Source organism: Zeus faber (genome assembly GCF_960531495.2).
Source record: "Zeus faber genome assembly, chromosome: 17".
NCBI classification, from domain to species: Eukaryota; Metazoa; Chordata; class Actinopteri; order Zeiformes; family Zeidae; genus Zeus; species Zeus faber.
In genome coordinates, this window is record NC_137204.1 from 25,250,621 (window position 1) to 25,277,923 (window position 27,303).

Here is a 27,303-nt window from a genome sequence, read left to right on the forward strand (position 1 = left end):
GGGAGAAAAGTTTTGTGAAATACCTTCGAGAATTTGACGTGTTCACGCTGAGGCTGGGCCGATGATAATTGCTTATTGTTTGTTTGTTTCATATGCCCCGCTGTTCAGGCTTACCAGGGATTGACATGGCCTCAGGAAATCAGCTTGCACGACACACAGCGATTAGCCCTTAAGATATGCACTTGAGCTCTAAAGTGATGTAGAATTAAGGTTTGAAAGTGCAACGGACATTGGAATTCAGCAGACATCATCCACTATCCAACAGGACAAACTCAGAAAAAGAAATCATTTAAGGCCAAAGTGCGTATTGCTTTTAATATCCTTGGCACTATGTACCGCTGAATAAACTCACCTTCTGCCCAGCAGTTTACTTTACACAGAGTGTTCCGCTAAGTAGGTCTTTTATAAGCGAATAACTGCAACAGCAGAATATTGTATTACCATGCTGCTACAGGAATTTAACACTGGGATATTGGGCTGTGACTATATTTACTGTCTTCGGGCCCCAGAGAGAGTTTGAACCAGATGATAATCTCAAGTAATTAAGAGCAATTTTAGAGAAAAGACTAAAGGGCTTTTTTTTCTCACCGTGTCCAATATATCTCACATATTGGACAAATTAAAAAAAGAAAATTGCAGCCGGTGTGTTATGGCCATAAGAAGCAGAGACACTGTTTTGGTTCCTTGAGGTTTAACAAGGTATAATAAGGTGTATGAAGTATAAGAAGGAATATGAAGGTATAAGTAGGTATAAGAAGGACAATTAAGGAAAATGAAGGAAAATGAAGGAATATGAAGAAATATGAAGGAATATGATGGAACATGAAGGAATATGAAGGTATAGGAATGGCTATGAAGGTATAATAAGTAATATGAAGGTATAAGAAGTAATAAGAACGTACAGAATAAGAAGGTGAAGCGGGTCGTCCCTTACTAAACCTGTCCTTTATTTTGCGTGCAGAGGGAGTGTGCAGACGCTGCTGCCCCTAAAAGCCCAGAAGATATTTTTCGTCCGCCTTAGCGCCGCATCTCAGCGTTCCTCCTCTTCCTGTCGCTCTGGTTGCCTCCATGACTCCCCTCTGTCTCCCTCTCTCTCTCTCTCTCTCTCTCTCTCTCTCTCTGTCTCTCTCTCTCTCTCTCTCTCTCTGCTGCCCTGGCCGATATCTCCCTTGTCCAATCTCTCCAGCTTTCCACCGCTCCAGCTCTCTGTCTTTCTGGGGGCCACCTTTTACAGCCATGGTTTGTGTGTCGGTTTTTTATCTGTTGCTGAATCTTTGTCTTTATCTTCTTCCTTTTTCCAACGTTCTCTTTTGTGGCTTGGATTGCTTTCAGGAGCCTGATGGGGTAATGCCTGCTGTCAATGCCTCTCTCTCTCTCGCTCTCTCTCTCTCTCGCTCTATCTCTCGCCCTCTCTCTCTCTATCGCTCTCGGTCGCGCTCTCTCTCCCTCTCTCTCTGTCTCCCTCTCCCTCTCTCTCTCTCTCTCCCTCGCTCTCTCTCTCTCTCTCGCCCTCCCCCCTCTCTCTCTCTCCCTCTCTCTCTGTCTCCCTCTCTCTCTCTCTCTCTCTCTGCTTGCACTGTCCGTCTGTCACTTCCCTCGCCCATTGTGATGTTTTCCGTCACAAACGTCCCGTCACTCGGCTGATCGGCAAATGTCACATTTGATATTTCGCATTTGCTATCGCTGCCGCCGCCACCGCCGCCGCAGATGGGATCAGGATCATTTCATGTTGACATTTTTGTCTGTTTTGGGTTCGTACGCTCGTGCATGCGTCACATCCCTGTTTACTCGTGTTTCGTATGTTTTCCGTGTGTTTCGTGGTGACATCATAATGCGACGTGGGGCTGCACCCCCAAGAACGTGCCATTGCAAAAGTGTTGACAACGGCAATCGGGAGGTGGAGGAATGATTATGTGTTGAAGGAGAACGTTCCTGATGGTGTTCTTCAACCCTCACACAATTTTCAGCAATTTTCTCCGTCTCCCCTTTGAAGACATCAAAAGGTTGATAAATAATAATTACCACATATTTCCCGTCACAGCCAATCAGTGCAAAAATGTGTTTCATCATATTTAATCGGTATCTTCAGTATCAAGCAGCTCATAGTGCGGGTTTTGCAGCCAAATAGCGGCTGATCAGCCCCAGATGCTCTCGTCAAGGGTCCGTCTGGTGGATGTCACTTCGTTGAATGATATTCTCGTTCATTCCATCCATCCCTCCGTCTCCTCCGTCCATCCCTCCGCCCGCCTGCCTTTCACCTGCTTGCGTCCACGGCAGATGAGGCCTGTCACTGAAGTAGCTTCCGAAATGAAATGTGTCCACCTTGTCAAAACGTCCCGTTACCTCCGCCCTGATGCTCTCCCAACGAACGCTCTGTTGTCAGAGCTGCACTACAACACGTCCACCGTACACCCGGGTTGTTGTTGTTTTGGTTTTTTTTGTTTGTTTTTTTTAAATCCATCTTCTAATTTATACTTGCATCAGAATATATCACGTCATCAGGGTAACTCAGTGTTTTTGTCAGGCTTTATTTTGCCTTTTGTATTCATTTTTAATGCAGTGAATTCCTCTTCCTTTGCTCTTTTTCTGTGGCATATTTGTCTTTTGTATGTGTGTGTGTGTGTGTGTGTGTGTGTGTGTGTGTGTGTGTGTGTGTGTGTGTGTGTGTGTGTGTGTGTGTGTGTGTGTGTGTGTGTGTGTGTGTGTGGCCGTGTGTGGCTGTGTGCGTGTGTGTGTGTGCGCTCATCATTGCTTTTCTTCATCAGATCGCAACAAAGTGTGGCCAGGTGGGAACCGACCCTATTTTATTATTGACCCCGTTAACCCTTGCCCCATCCCCCCGCCCCCGTCCTAAATGTCAATCACCAATTTCCCCTTTTCTCAAGCCATTTATGATCTCTGGGTTCACACCCTCCATCCCTTAATCCTGAGGATGATCATGCTCACACGACACCCCCCCCCCCCCTTTCCCCTGACACCAAACTAACCCTGACGTCCCAATGAGACGATATTGGGACGTGCACGTGATGGCTTTCAGAAGGCAACACCACACGCAGCTCAACATGCAACACACTTCACACGCATTTCTGCAACAGTTCTGGATATTCAGTTTGAGTTGCTGTTTTATTAATTAATGAGCGAAAGCTCATTAATCAATAAAAAAAAATAAAAAATACCCCCAAAAATCAATCAATCATATATCAATCACTGATCAAATGTTCAACCCACTCTAATGTGTTGAGTTTTTAGATTTTTGAATGGAGCATACAGTATATTCTATGCAGTGAACATTTCAACTGGCAGTTAATTTTTTGCTGAAAAACCGTAAAATCCCCTAGTTATTATTATTATTATTATTATTACAATTATGATTATTATTATTAGTAGTAGTAGCAGTCGTAGTATTACGATCATTATTATGAGAACTATTATTTTATTATTATTATTATTATTATTATTACAATTAATTATTATTATTATTATTGAGTAATAATCAAAATATGAGTATTTTGATTATTACGATTATTATTATGAGAATTATTATTTTAATATTACTATTATTATGAATAATAGTATTATCATGAGTATAAGTAGTAATAAAAGTAGTAGTAGTAGTATTAGTAGTACTATTATTATGGGTATTATTATACTATATTTTTTATTATTTTGTTTATTTGATTAGTTTGTTAGTTTATTTGATGAAATCTCACGAGGCTCCCCGCAGGGCTTTAAGACGCCCGAGCCGCTCGTACACAGCACTGTATCGGGGAGGCTTTAGCCGTGGGAGTAAAGAGCAGACGGCTGCTGCGAATCCCATCTGATTGGACGTGAGAATCTCCCATCTGTAAACAGGAAGCGCCGCACGCTCTGGGGACGGGCAGATGACAGGGCGCCCGGCGCGACAGGCCGGGGATGTAACCTCGCAGCAACCCCTGGCTGATGAGCACATCAAGCATCCAATGTTCATCTGCCTGGCTGTTGATGTGGATGCACGGATAAACACACGCACACACACACACACACACACACACACACACACATACACAAACACACACACACACACACACACATATATCCTCCTTGCCCAGGGCTCTTCTGAAAGCTATTCGGGAATGGTTGCTGCCGTTTTTTACCGCGGCGAGGTCCACTCCTCCAAAGGCGAGGGCAGCACAGAGCAGAGCTGCATGCTGGGTAAAAGCGAGGAAGCGGTGCATGGGAACTGCTGCATGTCCCTTCGTCCAAGCTGTGAGAAAGACTTCCACCCCGCCCGAGAAGGAGGAGCAGGTCTGCCCCGACCTGTGTGGAACCATGCTTCTCTCTTTTCTTTTCTCTTCCTTTTCTGAAGTTAGTCCCAGGGGGTTATGTTTCCAATAATATCAATTTAAAATATTAATGTAACATTTATATAGTAATACTATTTTATTTATATTTTTTTCTGTTATTTCGAATTTAGCCTCATCACCTCTGTCTCTTTCAGACAAATTGTGGAGCCCAAAAAAATCAAAAGAAAAAAAAAAAAAAAAAAAAAAAGGAAGAGGCATCAACCAGACTTAATAAACAGCCAGCGAGTCCACTGAGACGTCACCGAGATGACTACACAGACATATTTTATTATATACAGTATATATACAGTATATATATATATATATACAGCTATGTAGCATCTCTCTCTCTCTCTCTATATATATATATATACACACACACACACACACACGCACGCACACACACACACACACACTCCCTGACCTGTTCACTAACCACAGTAGTCGTACTGTGACTGAGCAGTGGTTCCTCAGAAAAGAAGCTTCCTGGCGAAAGGTTTCTTTTCTCTTCAGTATTCCGTCTTATTCTACAGAAATGAACTGTTGTGAAGAAAATGTTTTTTGTTTTTTTTGTTTCCTGCTGCTCTTCCTCCTCCTCCACTCCCTCCTCCTCCTCCTGTTTCTGTAGAATAACACACCTACTAACACGAATGTGCTCTGCTCAGAACGCTGAAAGAATAAAGTGTCAGACATTTTGTGATCAAATGCAAGATAATATCTGTTCTATTCTGGTCTCAGACCTTAAGTGGATGAAGAGGGCTTCGAATGTGCTAAAACTACGTGTGTGTGTGTGTGTATTTAATTGCGTTTGTGTGTGTAAGTGTGTTTCCTTAAGTGCGCGTGTCCATACTCAAATGTGTGCCTGTTTGTGTGTGTTTCTGAGTTTGTGTGTGTCTCTGAGCACGTGTGCACATGCTTGTGCCCCTATGTGCGTGTGTGTGTGTGCACATGTCTTTGACTGCATGTGTCCAGGTGCTTGTGCCAAGACGTGTGTGTGTGTGTGTGTGTGTGTGTGTGTGTGTGTGTGTGTGTGTGTGTGTGTGTGTGTGTGTGTGTGTGTGTGTGTGTGTGTGTGTGTGTGTGTGTGTGTGTGTGTGTGTGTGTGGGATATTGCCAGCCTATGGACTATGGTTCACAGCAGCTGCTGCTGGACTCTCCTCCCTTTCCCCAAACTGAGTCCAGTCTCTCACTCCACACAGAGGAACCAAAGGGAAGGACATCAACACCATCAAGTCCCTGAGGGTCCTCCGGGTCCTGCGGCCCCTCAAGACCATCAAGAGACTCCCCAAACTCAAGGTACGTCCAGTACTTGATGTGTTTTCATGGCAAACTAAGAAGCAAAAAAAACATCTGGGGCCGGTTTGGGGGTCGCCACTCACGTTTCTCATCAATCATTCAATTAGCTCCATATCTATCATATTTATTAAGTTGTATCTTTATTTGCATATATGTGAATTGCTATGACTCCGCCCCAATATTTTATTGTTAATTACAATCAGGATCTGGCATGAGCATCATCTGCAGAACAAAAACCACAGCAGCGCTTAATGAGCAATTATAGACTTTTAACACTTTCAATACATTTAACAGCTCGTACTCAAATACTTTTACTTCAGCAGAAATGTCAACGTGGTACTTTCATGTTTACTAGAGTTATTTAATTTCCTCTCAGGGTTTTTGGTATTTTTACTGAAGTAAAAATCACTTCTTCGACCAGTGCTGAAATCAACCGTGGCCCACAGTACATTATTAAGTACGAAAGTAATACTCAGAAGTCGGAGTTAGTATAAATTATTTATTTATAAAAAGAAAAAAAACAAAAACATTTTGTGACAAATTGTAAAGCTAGAGAGGATAACGGTTAGCTGGATTAGATCCTCCCCTAGTCATTTGGATGAAGTAAAATACGCCCTTTAATTTAATAAAGTCGCGCCGCCCCCTGGAGTCCGACCTACTGTCCATCTTGATTTCGGCGTCTCGCGCGGTGTCCAGAAGCGAATTAGAAAAATGCAAATGTGTCTCCTGTCATCGTGGAGATGGAAGGAGACCTCCTCGCACTGTGATTCCCGATGCAATGTTCAAACATCCTCCCTTGACCAGACCAGACCAGACCCCAGCCAGCGGATGTGTGTGTGTGTGTGTGTGTGTGTGTCTGTGTGTGTGTGTGTGTGTGTGTGTGTGTGTGTGTGTGTGTGCGCGTGCGCATGTGTGTGTGCGTGTGCGTGTTCATCAGACTAAAGTAATGGATCTGACAAAAGATGAAAACTCCTCATTAGGGAAATAGAAGTGAGTTGATTGAGATAGGTCAGAGATGGCAGAAGATAGTCCATCGATGACAACTCTCTCCCTCTCTCTCTCTCTCCCTCCCTCTCTCTCTCGCCCTCTCTCCCTCCCTGGTCGAGCCGAGGACAAAAAGCATTGATGGCGAACACTCATCCTGCTCTGTATTCATTGGATAGATTACGCACGCACGCCATGATGGATAGACAAAGCGGTTCGTCTCCCGCCGCGCTCACAGCTCGCAGCTGCATGGAGGGAGCGCTGCCAAGGGAACGGAGAGAGAGAGAGAGAGAGAGAGAGAGAGAGAGAGAGAGAGAGAGAGAGAGAGAGAGAGAGAGAGAGAGAGAGAGAGAGACACAAGAACATAAACAAAAACAGAGGGGTTTTTTTGCGGACACGTACAGTATGTAGACGTCCATCCGTGAAACGAAAGTGGAACTACAGTACATGGCTGTGGTGGAGGTAGTAGTAGCTTTTTAGTTGGGTAAAAAGTACAAAAACCCTGACACGAAATTCCCCCAGTATAGGAAAAAGTAACATATACGCAATGTTACTTACAGTATGTATATGTTAGTATATACAGTAAGTACTTGCTGTTAAATGTACTTAAAGTATTAATAGTAAAAGTACGAACCTTACATCCAGTGTCCTGATAGAACATAGTCCAGTCCATAGTAAGGCCTAATGTAAGCAACTGCTGATGATGCTCATGCAAAGCAATATCATTTATCATATAATTTACAAATAAGTGGAAGCAACAATAATTTAGGGTAAAAAGTAAAAACTACAGATATTTTCGTTGAAATTTAGTGGAGTAAAATTCAAAAGTCTCCAAAACCGAATAAGTAGCTTGAAAAAAGTACTTAAATATTGTGAAGTGCGTGCGTGAGTTCTTTACCTGCTCTTTGCCGCGTGTGCTCCGGGTGTTTTCCAGGCGGTGTTCGACTGCGTGGTGCACTCTCTGAAGAACGTCCTCAACATCCTCATCGTCTACATGCTCTTCATGTTCATCTTCGCCGTCATCGCCGTGCAGCTCTTCAAGGGAAAGTTCTTCTACTGCACCGACGAGTCCAAGGGCCTGGAGAAGGACTGCAGGTACTGTGGACGTGGTACAAACTACTACTACTACTACTACTACTACTAGTAGATCCTAATGTGTGGGTGCAGGGGAGGTGGAGGGAGTACAGAAACACAGCAAAGCAGGTAGGTGCCGGAGGGACTGGCTGCTTAAATAGGCCAACCAAATAAGGGCGTGGAAGTGTGTGGCGCGGTCAAGTTGTCCGACAGGACTAGCTGCGCACACTGGGCATCGTTTTTACAGACTTTTTTTTTACTCTGAAATGTTTGTATGTAATGCTCGTCAGAGTTTGCAGAGAGATGAAAGCGGCGCTTCGGGATCGCCCTTCAGAGGAACAACTGTTCATTGTAAAATAACTGCGTCATTAGAATCCGTATCAGAAGAAACACCTGCTCTTCCACTTTCCTCTTGGGTTTTTCACGGTGGCTACAATTTAAGAAGATGTCGATTCTCACCTTCTTTCTCTCACGTTGTTATCTCGTCTTTTATCTCCTCCTCCGCCTCTAAATTCGGCAATTTATCATTTCAACCTTTTGTGCGGACACCTGCCTCTCTCCATCTTTATCTCTGTTTGCCGCTGATCCCCCCCCCCCCGCCCCCTCCCTTGTTCCTCCTCGCTCCCGTCAGGGGCCAGTTCCTGGACCACGACCGGGACGAGGTCACCGCTCAACCCAGGGAGTGGAAGAAGTACGAGTTCCACTACGACAACGTGCTCTGGGCCTTCCTCACCCTCTTCACCGTCTCCACCGGAGAGGGATGGCCGATGTAAGCCCCGCAACGTCACATCCAATCACCGCCAATCCCATCCATCCTGTCGGCAGAGCCGGTCGGATCGATGGGCCAATTAGAACGCCTCTGAACTTGCACGGGTTAAGTCACGGTAAAGGGTCCCAGGAGGGACGCAGGGTGGGAGATTTTAAGGCTAACTATGTGATTATTCACCCTAACGTCTACAGCGTGGATGTCATGTTGATAACATGTTGTATTGACTTTTTAACAGGAATAATCAACATTATCAATCATGTTGATGGAAACACATATCTTGAAGTGCCTCTCGCAAAAAAGTTGCAGGTACAATAGCGTAGGCCAGGTATCCTGTAGTAAAGTTCTGAAAGAGTGACATAACGTGACATAAAAGTGGTCTACTTGACGAGAAACCGCCGCTTTATTTAACGGTTTAGCAGTTGAAATTGTCATTCTCTCAAGGGCAAATAAGACTAAAAATCAGGTATTTGTTTGGGCTAAGATTCTGCTTATTGAATTCATCTCAAATAAGGACATTCAGACCCGTCGATGATAATTGTCTTTTCTTAACTAACTGAATGAACTTAAAACTCAAAACTGATATTGAATACACAAAAAAAAAATATGCATTGTAATTCTTTGCCTGCGTCACCTCCAGAAATGTGACTCAACCTGAGTCGGGGCGGAAGCTCACACCAAATCTTCCACGGATCTCCTAAATGTCACTCCGCTGCTATTGGGGTTCAACCGACTGGTTCGGCGTCCTTTAAAAGGGACATTGATTGGATTTTGGATTAATGATGAGCCCATTTCCAAAGGCCAGCACGTCCTGAATGTTGGAGCAGAGTGCTCGGGAGGTGAGGCGAGGTGGATTGATGCGTGTTGAACTAATGTTCCCAGCGGAACGTATTCCTCATGATGTGCCTCATCATTAGTGTGGAGGCATCGGCCGCAAAGTCTAAATCAGCAGCTTAGACTTGAAAGAGCAGCATTCAAACCAATCAAAAAATATATATTATATTGGAATATATATAATATATTTAAATAAAAATCAGAAAAATTGTTATAGGATATTTTGTAATGTAGGTCTGTTCTTGAAGGACAATTACAATAAATCGGCGTGTATTGCAATTGATGTATTGTAAGTGATATTCCTTATATTCTTTTAGTCCTTCCATATGTCCGGTTGTATTTTTTCCAATACGTTACATTATATTCTTTTCACTTCAGGTCTATTTATCAGCGCTCTGCAAGGGGTGAGGAGGTACAGATTGATGCTCCCAGGAAAATGTATTTCTCGACTGATCCTTATCATTAGTATTGTGCTATTTTAAAATCTCCAGGTCAGACTTGGTCAGAGCCTCGGGCGCTCTCCTGGAATCCTCTTAAATGAATCACTCCTCCAAACTTTTATTTTCGTGTCTCGCTCCGCTGGGTGGTCATCGTACGACGCATAACGGCTCAATAATGGCCGGTGGATTGGATGTTTTACCAGCAGAAAGAATAGCTGGGAAGCTTTTTAGGTTTAGTCTTTAAGTCCAAATCCCTGTTCCTTTTAAAAGTGGTGAATAGGAATCTGACAGAATCCACCCCTGCCACGCACCGCACACATCGTGAATGGACGCTCATAGCATCAACCTGCACATATAGAGTGTCCAGCCAATTGGATGATGGTGTCACAAAGCCTCCTTCTCCACAAACTCATCTCGCTCCATTACCCGATCGCAAGTTGATGGTGATGCAGGAAATGTGGGCTATCGGTTTTTCACTCATTTCCGTTCCGTGTGTGGATCCATTTAGATTGAAACTTGAACCACGTTGGGACACTTTGAGCCCGAAAAGTGCCAAGGAAAATAAAAAAAATCCTAACAATAACAATCCCCACCAGATGGACCCCTAATAATAATAATAATAATAATAATGATGAATTCAGATTTTAAATCAAGCCCTATCTCAGCATGAAACCAGTGTAGATAAACTACAATGGGAGTTGTACTCTTATCTGGGGATATAATTTTGAATTAATGAAAGACTGCATTTGAGTGCATGTTATTCACATAAAGGGAATGGGAATTTTTAATGTTTTAAATGAAATGCAGAACCAGGCTGATGTCTTATTTATTCATGCAGATGTCAAAAGCATTTAAGAGCTTAACAGATTTTAACAAGCAGGCTGGAAAATGCTTCTTCACAGTGTGTAAAATCCTGTCGTCTATAAACGGAGCGGACACAGCCCAGAACATCCCATTCCTAGTTGGCAAGGAGAAGCCGGTTTTTTGGTCGTAACGAGCTGTTCGGTGGAATTCTGGAAAGGTCGTTTGCTCTGAGCTGCTTCAGTATCTGAGAATTTTGTGGTAATTTGGTCTAGTCATAATCCATTTTCATTCCACGGTATGTATCCTGCCAGGCAGTCCGGTCAGAGCGATGTGTCAAGCCGCTCCATACCTCACTAATAAACTATTGAAATCTCTGGGCCCCAAAAAAACAAACAAACATGAAAGAGCCTTTTGACATCTGTTCTCCAGCATTAAAGCCATAATTGTGGCAAATATATCTCTAATAACTTGTTCATTCATGAATTTACAAAGCACTGAATGTGCCATTGTTTTCCAATGGTGTTAAAATGCCGCTGCACATGTAGTTTATTGCAATACCCTCGTGGCCGCCGCGGGGGACGGTGTGGGAACCAGGGTCCTCGGCTATCTTTTGTGCAGAGCTGAATGTCAGGCAACAACAAGAGGCGTCAAACCTGAGGCCGAACCCACAGAACCAGCCGTAGGAGGGGGCAGGGCGGCGCTTTTAAACAGCCCTACACCGGAGGGTGACCAAGACGTCTTTTCACATCCATTAATCAGCACCGGCGCTCTACAAGCGACGCTCCGAGGACGACATTACCCCTGTTTGATTGATGTGAGAAAGTTATTTTCGGGGAGCGCTAAGTGCCCGGGCTTCGTGACTGCTCGACTTCACAAATGTTTAAGAGGAGCCCCGTCAACGTCCGGGCGGGAGCGCTATTTAAAGGAGCGGGCCGTTCCTGCAGCCAGGAGCACAGCCTTTCTTCCGCTTCACAACTAAAGCGTGGTGTTCCACATGTGGTCAGGGGGGAGACTGGACCGACTCAGGGGTGGTCGATAAAGTGATGGACTCGTGCAAATACCCAGCAGCGCTGTGGGGACCCGCTGTTTGGCTGCAGAAACGGGGCCAAAACATAAACTACAGTGTCCGCCATGACTGGAATCATGGTTGTGTGGAGGAAGTCCGAGTGCTGCCTCCATCCAGGGTCACGCCGATCCGGATGACTGATCGGATGACGAGCAACCTGCTGTAGACCTTCCAAACCACAAATCTGCTTCAATAGCCCTCTGCGTTATCTCCGCCTTTTTCGGGCCAACGTGCCGACCAGGTCGATGAACACTTTTTTGACCACAAAGTACAAATAAAGGACCCTCTAGGGAATACCACCAGAGAACTAAATTAGAAGAAGCAATCTGTACAATTGTTTTGTTAAAGAATCTCATACTTTATACTTTTTTAAGGTGGTGCTTCTTTAAGAAACAGCCATTCAATTTGTTCGCATGATGCATGTGTTCCTCTATGTGCCGTTTCCATTGTTGATAGCGGGGTCCGCCCTCCCTAGCAACAAGTGAAAGAGCAGCCGCGGTGAATTCGGTGATGGAGCGTCGCTAGGTGTGGTCGGTAAGCTGTAGATACGGAGGAACGTCCGCCGAAAAAGGGGAGCACCCCCGGATGAGAAAAATATCTCGCCTCGACAGATGGGAACAAAGCAAACTTTTAGGAAAGCAGTTTGACCGTCTTACAGCAGAGACGAGGGGTTGGTTTGGGGGGCGGTGTTGTCGCCGTGAATAGAAATGCTGGGACTCGCCCGGTAATCCATCCAACACAGACAATCTTGTGGAGTGACACCTTAAGTTGGGAACCCTTTGGTCTTTCGACGATGTGGTGCGATCTCACGCTGTCAATGAGAATGGAATCGAGCCGAGAAGTCCAGGTGAATAGCGACGGCGAAGGCTGTCAAACCGACCCACGCCGGGCGCCAGTGTCGGTGACGGTAGAACCGCCGGCACATCCATTAAGAACAGGTGACTTCAGCAAGGTCGCAGAGCAAGAGCGATCGTTTCGGAGAGTGCACACGTGCATACATAGCAGAATGTCAACGTGTCAACGCGAGGATAATTGCGCGTACTGTATAAACACGTTGTTTATCAAGCCGGAACACATCTGAATACGCGGAGGCATTATGGAAGCACTTATCCCGCACCGGTGGAAGAAGCACGTTCCATTGTTGTGCGTGAAGGACATAGAGTTACACCGCCGCCGACTGGAGGTCGTACAATCTCGAGGTGCGTTTTTCACACATACATGGCACAGACACAAACACAATCAAGACAGGAATACAAGGGCTCCTCAAAAAGTAGGTAAATAAGCGGCCAATTCCTGAACCGGCGCTCCCAGCGTGGAGCGCTTCAGAGCAGTTTCCCCGCAGTATGCACTCTGCAGACTCTGCACGGTGCCTGCACGGCAGAAGTGCTCCTGGGTGCAACCCTTCAGTTCGAGAAGGGAGGGTCCCATTTGAAAAAACATTGGCGTACTGTGCTGTGCTCCCGTTTGTACCGAGCATTACTCAGAATGAACTGCCCATGCATAATCCATGTGATCGGCCGCAGGGCAGACCTGGCTGGAAACGTTGCGGGGAAGGTTCCGATCGGCTGTTTTTGAACAGCGCCCGAGCCGCGCGGCATCACTCGTTTTTCCGTCACTTGTTACCCCGAGGGGAGTCGCGACTGAGGAGTAGAAGTAGAAGGAACTCAGGTGTTTGAGGACGGAAGGGGCCCTGCAAGGATGGGAAGGGGGCATGGAGGGTATCTTTTAGTGGAAGCGAGGGTGTATATGGTTGAGATGTGAGGATAGTAAGCTTTGAGCTGTCTCGGGTTTGAGGAGGTTTAGGGAATGTCATTCTATCAAATCAAACTGTGAGATGAGGAATAATCCTATTTATTAGGAGAAATAAATATTAGGCCCACAAGTTATCATGACCTCCTGTATAAAAGTCAGTTTCATTTTTAGGGAACATGGCAATCTCTTTTTTCCATGTCAACATTCCAAATGGGACTGTGCAGCTATTGCACTGGTACATGGGGCATTATTTTTTGTTGCAGTCGCTCTTTTGGTGAAAAAGGGAAATTGAAAAAGGAAACTGCAGGCTTGGTTGGAGGTCCGCTATTTCCAATCAACAGAGCATTGTACGTATGCATTATTACACAGGTAGTTTTTAGTTGTGTGGCTACTATGTAAGAAATAGATTGAAAACGTTGTTCACTTGATGCATAAATGCGCTAGTGATGGTAGAAAGTGCATTTTTTTGTGCATTTTCATCATGACCATCTAAAATGACGATGAAGGCCCATTTTATTATAAGTTCACATTTCTTGCAGTTTTAAGTAAAGTAAATTATGAAATAACCCACTTAATCCAAGCATGTGTTCTCTGGTAAACTGGTGGTTTTATATTAAAAAAAAATATATATATATATATATAATTTGGGTTTTTATTTGCCCATCTTCTATATATATACATATTTATACATATGTAAAATATATATATATACTGTATATATATTATATATACAGTATCTATATAGTATTTATATACAGTATATATATAGTATTTATATGCAGTATATATATATAGTATTTGTATACAGTATATATATAGTATTTATATGCAGTATATATATATATATATATATATATCTGAGCTTGTAAGGGTTTCTGCACAATTAACTTAACCTTGTAAAGTCGAACAGAAGTACTACACTGAGAGGACACAAGTCCCTATTTCATTCAATTCCACGAGGTTTAAAAGCCTTTTTCTTAGGTTCAAGCTTGCAGTTCTATTCAGTTCAAAAAGACAAGATTGAATTTTCATTATGAAAGGACTCATCATGTTGACAAATGATTAGACAACAAAGTGAGTAAATGTTTTTTTTTTTTTATTCATGCACTTCACTTCACATTAACATTGAAACTAAATGAATCTATTCATGAAGGAGCTATGCCAACCTAAAATAGGATGGGAGCCGTGTTTATGAATAGCTGGATACTTTATTTACCCCAAGAGGGAAAACGCAGAAAAAATGGCAGGAGAATTTCCCAGACCAAAAGGAAAGTTAAACAACTGAGAAAAATAAAAAATACAATTAAAATTTTGATTATTTTTTTTTTAATATAATTACACTGTCTGTGAAACACAGACAAGCCTTTGTTGAACACAGTATATTGCCTTCTTCATTCCAAATCGACTGGTGTATTATATTGACAGCCACACAAAAGACCATGAATAGAAAATGAATCCACTTACCTTCGCCATGCATTTCCAGTCAGATAAATTGATCTGGATTTTGGGTGGTCTTGGAGTGCTCTCATTTCAACGCTCGTGTGGCCAAAGGAAGGCGTCGTGTTATCATCTGGAGTGAGGCGCTATGCTGGGAAGCCTCGGGTTTATTTAATGTTAGCGTTGTTGATTTCAGTCGAATAATAATGCAGCGGGGCGATATGAAATGTCAGTTTTTAAGGTCAAAGCTGTCCTCCTTCCAAAGGATTTCATTTAAGATAGCCCATGGAAGCCCCGAATCGCTGGAGATAAAGAGGAACTGACTATTCAGAAAGCTGGGATTGGGTGACACCGGAAACTCTGGATCTGGTATTGAGAGACTCTTTGAGACTGATGGACTTTTCTGGAGGTTTTGGTGCAGGATTGGAACCTTGATGAGGACTGGATGGACTTAAGATCTTGGGAAGGGCCCACCAGGCGTTCTCCGTGCGCGGCTCACCCTTTTCCTCCCCCCTCCAGGGTCCTGAAGCACTCTGTGGACGCCACCTACGAGGACCAAGGCCCCAGTCCGGGCTTCCGCATGGAGACCTCTATCTTCTACGTGGTGTACTTCGTGGTCTTCCCCTTCTTCTTCGTCAACATCTTCGTGGCCCTGATCATCATCACCTTCCAGGAGCAAGGGGACAAGGCCATGTCGGAGTGCAGTCTGGAGAAGAACGAGGTGGGACAACGGCCGCTGGATGAAGGCACATGTCGTGACGTGCAAAATCCTTCCCTTTTCTTTGTCCATGAGTTCATGTCCATGACACCTGAATCGTACTGTAGACCCGGGCAGGTTGAAATCTGGTCCGACATCAGGTGGGGTTTAAGGTGGAGATCTTCTGCGCTGGTTGATAAACTCACTCACACATACACCAAGACACACGTCAAGCATTTTGTGTAAAGCGCATTTTAAATGGATGCAACGTCACTATCATGTCTACACTGATCCAATACCAGGCTAAAATAGGGCACTGATGTTGGAGAATAGATCCCGTACAAGAAGGCAACCAAATGGTCATCAAACTTGTTAGATCATGAATACATTTGACTTTGACCTGCTCTTTGGAGATAAATAAGTTGTCCATATTGGAAAAATATATATATTATGTAAATCGTGATGTACTAGCGACCCCAAAAAAAATCTCCGTTGTACTTCTCCCTAAAAGTAATGCTAAATAAAAGAGTCTGATTGGCCGAGTTTCACTTCTTAAAACACACACAGGTTTTTGTTTTTTTTGCGACTACATCGTCGTGCCTGGCATGAAAATCGCAATTTGTCATTCATTTCACAATTCTATATTCATTTGAAAAAGATGCTGCAAAAAAACCTCCCACTCAGGTCAAGTCCTCCAAATTGACTGTCTTGTTGCCATAGCAATGCCTTAGCTAGGAACACACATGGCTCTGTATCCAATGGAAACACATCAGGAACCAGCAGGGCATTTACTCTGGAGTTCCAGGCCAAAGAGATGAGGTCGTTTTGGACACCATTCGATATATAGATACGAGCATGGATTTCCTCTAAATTATGGGAGTGTATGCCTTAACAAACTGACTCAGGATTCTTGCCGACAAAATCAAAGAGGATAATGTGAAGAGCAGATGGCTTTAATTACTCCAGGACTCATTCCATTAGCACTTCACAGGTGCCTGGATGGAGCAGGAGTGCCGGCCAGCACTTACACAGTCTGCGCTTGCAGCCTCTTTCGATATTAAGCGCTCCGTGGAAAACGCTCGGATGGCATGCAAATTGCCATAATTTTGTTGAACTTCATTTTAATGTCTGACATAAAATTGCCTATATATTCTATTCGGTACACCTATGGTCTGAGGTGGGCATCTGAGATGTACTTCTCATCTTGCCTTTGCCAGGCATGAATATACATAGACATACTTACTGTTGGGGGGGTTTTGAAATGTGTGAGTAAAGAGCTTGAGTAAAGTGCTTGAATCCGCCATCGGATAGAAGAGTAGAGCCAACCCTTGAGGTGTAGGAGAGCAATGAAGGTGCAAATGTGATAAGAAAGGTTGCAAAGTAAATGCCAACCCACTTATTTCTTTGCAGGTTTGATTATTTGGTATGTTGAACAAATAACATGACTGAACCTCATGATAGAACTTGTATTTGCTTAATATTTAGCTTTTTTCTGGTTTTTACCTTACCTGAACTTCTTCTATCAAACAGAGGGCTTGCATTGACTTTGCCATCAACGCCAAGCCCCTAACCAGATACATGCCCCAAAACAAGGAGTCCTACCAGTACAAGATGTGGAAGTTTGTCGTTTCACCTCCCTTCGAGTACGCCATCATGACCATGATCGCTCTCAACACCGTGGTGCTGATGATGAAGGTAAGTGGTCAGCTATCTCGGTGCTGTATCTATCGGGACATCTAAGCCCCAAACACTTTCAGTCTGGTGCCAACATATACAATTCTAATTAATGGATTTGGCTATTCCAGCCACAGCCGTTACCGACAGGTGCATAAAATCCAGCAATGCATGCAACCTCCCCAGACAAACATGTGCAGTAGAATGGTTCGCACTGAAGGCGCTCAGTGACTGTCAACGTGGCACTGTCGTAGGATGCCGCCTTCCCAACAAATCAGTTTATCAAATCCCTGACCTATTAAACCTGCCCCAGTCAACCGCAAGTTCCATTATTGTTAAGTGGAAACGTCCAGGAGCAGCAGTAGCTCACCCACGGCAAGGTACACGGCACAATCCCACAGCAACGTCAGCACAAAGGACCGTTTGCTGTGAGCTTCGTCAACTGGGTTTCCTTGGCTGAGCAGCTGCACTCAAGCCTAAGATCACCTCGGGCAATCTGTCCCCATACCCATCGTGGAGTGTATCTACTGCAAAATAACATTGTAATAGTTGAAAATTATAGTTTTTGCAAGACCTTATTTAGACAACATCATGTGCGTAGTTTGGGGAATAAGCTTATGTTGTAGGATTAATGCCTGATGCACAATCTTCTCTGGCTAGAGTTTGAGCTAGGCACGCTCGATGCGTCTACTGATCCTCCCATCTCTATTGAGATTAAATCGTTTCTAGTTTCAAGAATCAGTTATATATCAGTTATAATCAGTCATTTTTCTTACTATTCTCAGACACGTTGAGAATTTTTCATTTGTTGTTGTTTTTACCTTGCCCATTCGGTCTTATATAAGACAGAGGGCTTGCATGGAATTCAAAATCAATGCCAAATGTAACAAATATAAGTCATGAATAAATAACTGAAGAGCTGTAAAAGTTCGGCCAGAACTGCCACACGCCACTCGAGTGTCATTTTCAGAGCCCTCCGACACAGAGGTACAGACAATGGAGTATAAAACACACCGGTTTAATTGTACGGAGTGTGCAAGGTGGAACAAGCCCGGAGCAGATGGACAACGTGTCATGACAGGGGCTCCTCTGCTGTGTGTGTGTGTGTGTGTGTGTGTTGTTTGCGTGTGTGTGTGTGTGTGTGTGTGTGGTGTGCGTGTGTGTGTGTGTGTGGATGGGGGTTTTACCTGTTGCTTGTTGATTACTCTAACAATCAACAGGCGTACAGCCACACTGATCCCGGGCCCAACTACCTAGACCCAAGAAGGGTGTGGCTGCTTGAACCACACGCATGTATCAATTTTTTCCCCCACTATATTAGTGTTAGCAGTGAAGCACTAAGCCTGAAGTACAACAGCGAAGTAAAGATAAAGGTCAGAGCCTGCTGCTGAGAATTCATTATTGACACAAGTTTCATGGCCGGCCCTTGTTACACTTACTGTATATTAGTCTCCAGACCGACCTGGCCGTCCTCCAGGTATCGATCGATGCGGTGCTCCCCGGTAGACGGGGCTTATTTTCCACTTATAAGGAGGATTATTTTTCCTGCATCAATCCATGATAACCACACGAGTTTAAGCCAAACCCCAAATAAAATCTCTGCCTAGTTGTGCAATCTGGCCATTTAATCCACTTATGTGTGTCTAGGAGAGAGAGAGAGAGAGAGAGACAGTGTTTCTATGAATTCTACGGATGATAATGAAGATATTTCAGTTGAGGAACAGCGGGGAGGAGGGGCTTTACCTTCCGGAAGAGACTCAACGTAATTGACTACCTCTCGTGTGTTTGCCTCCTCAGTTCTACGGAGCACCGTACGCGTACGAGGCCATGTTGAAATACCTGAACATTGTCTTCACGGCCCTCTTCACGCTGGAGTGCATCCTCAAGGTCATCGCCTTCGGTCCGCTGGTGAGCTCACAAGGCGCCGTGGTTACCCCGGAACACACCAGTTTAGCACATTTAAAAAGATATATTATACTCCAGATTGCGCATACCGTGAGAAATCTCTTTGAAAGCGGTTAAGCGTCACTGCCATCACCAAATCGGGTCCGTCTAAATGACCGATATGCTGGAAAGCCACCAAATAAACACCTTGTTTGGCTTTTTTCCCCCCCGAGGCTTTTTGATTTTGTATTAAGTTTCAGAAATACACACAAAAACAGGGAAGTTATCTCATAAAATTTGTGCATTTTTCAATATTCCTACAGCCGTTATTATCAAATCGTCATATTCTGTATTCGAGTGTCCGACTGTTGAGATGTAAACCTTATCCACGTGTGCCATTTTTACTCAAATTGTCCTTCTTATACCCTCATGATACACCGTATATTAATTTTTCCACGGCACAAATCTCTTGGATTATATCGACCCGTTCTTCTTGAGTTTGGGGTTCAAGTGTAAACCATCCTCTTGAAAGGCACTAACGATGTTTTAAATGAGTAAAAATCTTCACCGGTGACCATCTCCCCAGTCAGGTGATAAAGTGATAAGTGATGTAACGCGGTGTATGTCACAGTTATCTGGTGTCCAAATATACTGTACTATGCACTGTCATGGATACATTTTCCCAGAAATTGGTGAATTTTGGACATTGTCGAAATATGGTATGTGAGTATTTGATACTACTGTTGCAGGGCTCTGTTTGATGGGTTGCAGTTTTATCTGTGTAGAAGAGATAGATAGATGGATGGATGGATGGATAGATAGATAGATAGCTGGATAGTTAGATAGATAGATAGACGGATGGATAGATAGATAGATAGATAGATAGATAGATAGATAGATAGATAGACGGATGGATGATAGATAGATAGACGGATGGATAGATAGATAGATAGACGGATAGATGGATAGATGGATAGATAGATAGATAGACAGACAGACAGACAGACAGACACACAGACAGATAGACCGACAGACAGACAGATAGACAGATGGATAGATAGATAGATAGATGGATGGATGGATGGATGGATAGATAGATAGATAGATCTGTCTAAGAGGACGTCTTAAGAGCAGGCGTTAGATGCCACAGGTCAGGCGAGCAAAGTGATGTCCAAGGTCTCGGTTGTGGGGCCCAGGGTGAGGCGGGTGAGGTGTACAAGAAGAAGGGATGAACAGATGGATGAGGAGGAGGAGGAGGAGGAGGCGGTGGGGGCGAGGGTGGGGGTGAGGCGGCGGCACAAAGGAATAAATCTTCTCCAGCAACACGGGTGCCGTCTGGCCCGCGGCGAGGCATTTCATCTCTGGCCCCGTTCCATTTACCGGGTCCATTTATTAAATGGGTTCCTTCACACGTCGCTTACCTCCACCTGTTTAGCTGTTAAGCCGAGACGGATGGAGCCGCTGTCTGTCAGTGTAAACACACGGCGGCCGCAGCGCCGAGGAATAACCCAACACCAGGGGGCGACGGAGCCCGGTCCTCACAGTGACTGAGTGTCCTGGTACCGCTGACGGTGTGTGCATGTAGATATGGATGCAAACTGTTTCCTGTTTGTCCCCTGATCTATCTATTTACATTCCTACCTGCCTATCCACCTACCTACCTTCCTACCGATCTACCTTCCTACCTGCTTACCTTCCTACCTACCTACCCCCCTACCTACCTTTCTACCTACCTTTTTTCCTTCCTACTTGCTTACCTCCCTACCTACCTACCCCCCTACCTACTTATCTACCTACCTACCTTCCTTTCTACCTGCTTACCTTCCTACCTACCTACCCCCCTACCTACCTATCTACCTACCTACCTTCCTACCTACCTTCCTTCCTACCTGCTTACCTTCCTACCTACCTACCCCCCTACCTACTGACCTTCCTACCTACCTATCTACCTGCCTACATACCCTCCTACCTACCTCCCTTCCTATTTACTTACCTTCCTACCTACCTCCCTTCCTATTTACTTACCTCCTTACCTACCTATTTACCTTCTTACCTACTTACCTTCCTACCTATCTACCTTCCTACCTACTTACCTCCCTACCTACCGACCTATTTAATTTCCGACCTATTTATCTACCTACCTACATACCTACTTACCTCCTTACCTACCTACCTACGTACTTACCTTCCTACCTATTACTTTCCCTACCTATTTTCCTCCCTCCCTACCTCTTTATCTACCTACCTACCTACCTACCTATTTACCTTCCTATCTACTTACTTACCTTCCTCCCTATCGACCTACCTACCCACCTATTTACCTTCCTACCTACTTACCTTCCTCCCTACCTACCTACCTACCCACCTACCTACTTACTACCTCTACTACTACTTACTGTAATGCCTCTCCATTGGAGAGGGGCTTGGTTGGGGGACCCCAGGTTTTACTTCGTATTTTAAGGTTTATGTGCAGTGACTATAAAACATTTAAATAGAATCAGTGAATCCATAAAAATGTACTCTACCCACACAGTTCATTTATTACATGAATAAAATGTTTATTCATCACATTTTTTAACTTAAGAAATTCAAGTTCGCACTGAGTCTTAATATTACAATGTAGAAATGAAGGCCGTTGATTTAATATAGTTTACTCTACCAAGTTCCGGGCCGCTGCACAGTAACAGCTGCGGGCCACGGAGCTTCCCATGGTCCTGCAGGTTCGATGCCATCTGTGGTTCAATGCCAGTTTTGACCACTTTATGGCTATTCCCTATGACTTTTAGTTGTTTTTTTTCAATATCTTTGGAGTTAAATAGAAATTATGGAACCGTTTGGGTCAACGTTTGTCACACCTTATTTGTACAAAAAATTATTCAACGTTTTTACAACTTTCTTTGGGAGTGCGTTTTGAAAACCACCACAGACTGCTGCACATTCCGCTACCTACGGATGCCGTGACATAATAATTATAATAATAATAATAATGTCAAAATATTATTCTATTTGTCTCTCTGCCTGCCTGTCTACCTATCTATCTTGTTCTGTGTTTTCTCCGTTTCTGTAGAATTACCTAAAAGCAGCGTGGAACGTGTTTGACTTTGTGACCGTCCTGGGAAGCATCACAGACATCTTAGTTACGGAGATTAAGGTAAGTGATGCAGCCGCCGTGCGTCGCCCCGACGCCCTTTTCCTTCCGTCACTTTGAGGTCGTTTCGAAGTCAGAACCTTCTCACCGATCGGGTTCACAGCGTTCCAGCAAAGCTCCTTTCACGCACTTTTCATACAGTGGATGGGAGTCAAAAGTCACAGCACATTTTCAGTTTTTCTAACTCATTGTAACCACGCTATAATCAGAGGGATTTTGAGGCCTCCATGTTGATTTGCCAATCTGCATCAATCCGGCGGGTCAAACTGATTGATCAAAGCGAAAACATGACACAACTTTTGCTTCCGGGACCTGGAATTTAACCGGGTAAAACCAACAAAAATCTGGGTATTGTCTATTGAAGTATTGCTTCCACACATTAGACAATTTCATTCATTTCTAGTTTTATTTTCAATTTTCCGAACCCGCTGTGCTTCAAAAATAGATAAAAAAAAAAAAACAATTGTCGCAGCAAACCCCTTTATTGAAGTAGCGGGTCGACTTAATGGGTGTCAAAAACGTCCCCCTAAGTGTTTGCTGCCTGCTACATCAGAGGTTATTGTGTTTACTGAGTTTACTGCTCGTTGCGGCGAAGCTTCTCTGTGCTCCTGTGGTTTTCTCTTTGTGTGATCGCCGTTGTCTTTTTATCTCGGCTTTCCTTTCCGTTCCTTTCCTTTCCGTTCCTTTCCTTTCCTTTCCTTTTCTTTCCTTTCCTTCCCTTTCCTTTCTCTTCCTGTCCTCTCCGTTCCTTTCCTTCTTCCTCCCTCTGTCTCTGTGTCTCCGTCCTCTGCTGTGTCTTTGCTGGCGCCTGTGCCGTCACTGTGCCGCATCCATCACATCCGGCCGCCTCTGCTTCCCTAGACGGTAAGTGGCGCCTCCGGCCGGCCGCTGATTTACGGGCCGGATTCCCCGCTTCTCCGACCTGCGCGCCGAGCCGACGTGCGCGGCTGTCGCCCGGGGACGTCGGCGTGGGCTGTTTGGCTTCTGTACTCGTACGGGGGTTTCGTGGGGTACGGAAAAAACAGGGAAGAAATCTGTGCAAGTGTAACGGGGGTGTACTCGCCTCTATGCGCTGCGCGGTTTAACGTAGTAAAGAGACACATCTGCCGACTTTCGACTTTTTCTCGGGGCCATTCATTGTCTCATCGTATTCCTGCGAAAAACAGAAAGGCCGTCGACACCACGGCAGACGCACCGATAATTAGGAGTAAAAGTGCAAATAAATAAATGGGCAAAGTCCAAGATTAAAAACGCAGAAATCCAAACTTCAAATTCATTATTTTAGCCGCTCGACATGTGGAGCACGGGGACATACCGCATTTCCTCAAATAGTGACCGGGGCCTTTATTTACCTCAACTGCAGAGGCTACCAGGCCTTTATTGGAAGCATGCTTATATTAGAGGCAGACTTTTATATCGAATTACCTCTGCTTAATAAGTATATTTGCTCATATTTATTATGAATTTTTAAATTAAACTTCCGTCTAGGTGCCATGTCATGCAAACACATGTATGGTGAAAAAAGGGATCACTAGTAGCTACAGTACCCTAAACGTCACACCTGTGTTGGTAGCGGACGGGGAATTCGTTTTCTGAGTTTGCCTTTAAAGCACCGCTTCCTGCCTGGAGCGCTGGAGAGCGAGAGCGCTCAGGGCTTCTTGGGGCATGTGCCCCAAGAAGCGATCTGAGATCTGCTAAGCAGCAGTAGGAAATGGAGTAAATAAAATGCATCTACAACAAAAACACACTGTTTATATTCGCTTTGTCTGGGAGCAGAGCTCCGCACCGGACCAGCGCCACAGCTCCGATCAGTTCTTCCCGCAGTCTATATTTGAGGCAAGCTTTTATTTTTTTTGTAGACCACGCCCCCGGCATTTATTAGGGCCCCGGTTTTTATTTGACTTACGGTTTATATTTGAGGAAATACGATATACAGCAGACTGGGATGAAGTCCACGGAGAATCATGTTACGACGGACAAATTGTAAAGAAAATAAAACTAGTCCCGGTGGTAATTACAATGTATTAAAAAAATAAAAATTACAAAAATAATAAATCAGTAAATGGATATAAAATGCAAGAATAACCAAGTAATGAGAAATACAAAAAATTAATAATAAGGGATCCATGGTCCGCCAGCAAAATGATGAATAGTTAAAACTTCACTGTTTTCTAATTTAAAAGTTACATGTGCCCCGTGAGCATCAGCAATGATGCTGCTGCTACGTCAGTTTGTCTCACTCCCTCCGTCACCCCCCTCTCTTCCCAGGACAAGCTGATCAACCTGAGTTTCCTGAGGCTGTTCAGAGCGGCTCGCCTCATCAAACTGCTGCGGCAGGGCTACACCATCCGCATCCTGCTCTGGACCTTCGTCCAGTCCTTCAAGGTAGAGAGGAAATAAGAAAACAGAGATATCGCTCTCCCATGTGAGCATGCGTTTTCCCCCATGCGAGCACGCATTCTCCCCCATGAGAGGATGCATTCTCCCCATGTGAGGATGCATTCTCCCCCATGCGAGCATGCATTCTCCCCCATGTGAATATGCATTCTCCCCCATGTGAATATGCACTCTCCCCCATGTGAATATGCATTCTCCCCCATGTGAGCATGCACTCTCCCCCATGTGAATATGCATTCTCCCCCATGCGAGCATGCATTCTCCCCCATGTGAGCATGCATTCTCCCCATGTGAGCATGCATTCTCCCCCATGTGAGGATGCATTCTCCCCCATGTGAGGATGTATTCTCCCCCATGTGAGGATGCATTCTCCCCCATGTGAGGATGCATTCTCCCCCATGTGAGCATGCATTCTCCCCCATGTGATCATGCATTCTCCCCCATGTGAACATGCATTCTCCCCCATGGGAGCACACATTCTCCCCTATGCGAGCATGCATTCTCCCCATGTGAGCATGCATTCTCCCCCATGTGAGGATGCATTCTCCCGCATGTGAGGATGCATTCTCCCCCATGCGAGCATGCATTCTCCCTCTTGTGAGCATGCATGCACACATACGGAGAAACTCAACGCCCTGCTCCTCAGAAGAGATGAATGAGTAGATAAAATAACAATGCTGAAATTTATTTGGGGTCTAGTCAGAGTATCCCTCTCCATCTGATAAGGAAGCGGTTTGTGTCCTGATGTTTACACGCGGCCGACTTGTTCCCTAAATCCCTCCCAGACTGGAGTGGAGTGAATTTCTAATGCGTCTGGAGCTCGATGCGACGCTCGGTGGTTCCTTAATCACCATGGAGGTGATCGCTGCTCTGCTGAGGGAATAAACTCCTGATTAAGGGAACTCACCCCCCAGGTCAAGTTGACTGGGATTTAATCCTTATTAATAAACATAATAATAATAATAATAATAATAATAATAATAATAGTATCAATAATAATAATCACAATAATAAAAATAATAATAATGATAAGGTTGAGAAGCTGTGTGTGTGTGTGTGTGTGTGTGTGTGTGTGTGTGTGTGTGTGTGTGTGTGTGTGTGTGTGTGTGTGTGTGTGTGTGTGTGTGTGTGTGTGTGTGTGTGTGTGTGTGTGTGCGCGCGCGCATGTGTGACCGTGTGTGGCTGTTTTCTGTTTTTTTTATATACAGTTTGTTTGAAGAGAGTTTGGATGTTTGTGTGTAGCCATAGCGGGTAAAAAAAGGTATTTGTGTACAAACTCTGAGGAGTAACTCTTACTTGCTTTATTTATTCAATGTTTTTATTAATTATTATTATTTTAATTTTAAATTTGTATTATTATTATTATTATTATATTTGTTATTATTATTATTATTATAATTATATATTTTTTATTATTATAACCGTATCTTACTTATTACCTTACTAAGTCATTTAAAAAGGAAAACATTTCAGGAAAAAATGACTCACTGTAGTTTTAGCCAATAGGTAATTACTTCTTGTTACATGTTAAAGACATACTTAATGAAAAACCTTTCCCCCTTAGGGCTCGCAGTTACATTTAATCCACATCTGTAAATGATAGCATTGTTTTTCTTTTATTTCAGGCGCTGCCTTATGTCTGCCTGCTCATCGCCATGCTGTTCTTCATCTACGCCATTATTGGCATGCAGGTACGTCACGGCGGGCTTTTCCCTCAAAGGACAGAATATTGATTATGGGATGGAAATATCCCCCCCAAAGAAAATGTGATTATTAATTTTTGCTTTGTCACGGCTCCCCGGCGTTACGTGCTTTCACAACTCGTTTTGAGGCTGATAGATGCCCCCCTCAGCTGTGGACAGCTGTTTGAAAGGTACTTAAGTCCGACCTTGGCATATCAGATGAATATCAGAAGCCCTGCTAAATTCAAAACTTTTTTCATTAAAAGCTTAACTCATGAATCTCCAATAAAGTTAGAGGTCGGGAACAAATTCCAGAGGTCCGGTCCAAAACTTCTCTCGAACTACAAGCAATATGAACGGGTGCCGAGCGTGGGTTTTTTGGGAAGGCAGGACGGCTGGGATCGGTCCCCTGCCCCAGGGTGGGGGGCTTTTCTTGTCCCGGGGGGAAAAACTCTGCATAACACCCGTCTACAGATGTCACCGGTATTACAGATTTCACCTACATCATCATCGCCTATTCACAATTGTTTCGTCGTATATATTGTCAGATTCCACGATTAAAAGGCGAGTTTAAGGCGGATTTCGTTAGGAAGCCAATGTCACGGTGCATGGAATGTGGAAGTGTCATAAAGATCTATTTTATGTTTTACTTACTTTTTTTTTATTTTTTATTTTTTGCCTTTTAATTTATATTTCTTATTATAATAATGTATTTATTTATTTATTTGTATTGTTATTTATTTGTCTTGCCTCTTTATCCGCTTTTACAAGTTAATTAATTAATTTAATTGCCGTTTATTAATGTTCCTTTGTCTTTTAAATTCTTGATCCGAGCGCTCTGCTTTTATTTCATCTGTCCAAGAATTTAAAGCGCTATATCTAAATAAAGCCATTTTTATGAAATTAATTTAAAAAAAAAACAGATTTATCATCATAATTTAATCGCCAGCCAAAATTTGCCCGAGCGAGAACCGCCGTAGGCTCCCGTTCCAGAGAGGTAACTCTACCGACATCCAACTTCACAACTCACGTCTGATTCGACCTTT

General features: G+C 44.0%; 1 protein-coding gene across 1 annotated transcript in view; it reads left to right on the forward strand.

The window, feature by feature from the left end:
* The window catches only part of cacna1bb (calcium channel, voltage-dependent, N type, alpha 1B subunit, b), a gene marked incomplete at both ends in the record, with an annotated part of 179,700 nt that overhangs the window by 126,173 nt on the left and 26,224 nt on the right, over positions 1 to 27,303 (forward strand). Inside the window, 9 exons of the mRNA XM_080017276.1 lie at positions 5,522 to 5,618; positions 7,537 to 7,697; positions 8,308 to 8,445; positions 15,295 to 15,496; positions 17,003 to 17,167; positions 18,944 to 19,054; positions 22,098 to 22,181; positions 24,447 to 24,563; positions 26,201 to 26,266. Coding sequence (XP_079873402.1) covers positions 5,522 to 5,618; positions 7,537 to 7,697; positions 8,308 to 8,445; positions 15,295 to 15,496; positions 17,003 to 17,167; positions 18,944 to 19,054; positions 22,098 to 22,181; positions 24,447 to 24,563; positions 26,201 to 26,266 — 1,141 coding nt within the window. The remainder of the gene's footprint in view (positions 1 to 5,521; positions 5,619 to 7,536; positions 7,698 to 8,307; positions 8,446 to 15,294; positions 15,497 to 17,002; positions 17,168 to 18,943; positions 19,055 to 22,097; positions 22,182 to 24,446; positions 24,564 to 26,200; positions 26,267 to 27,303) is intronic.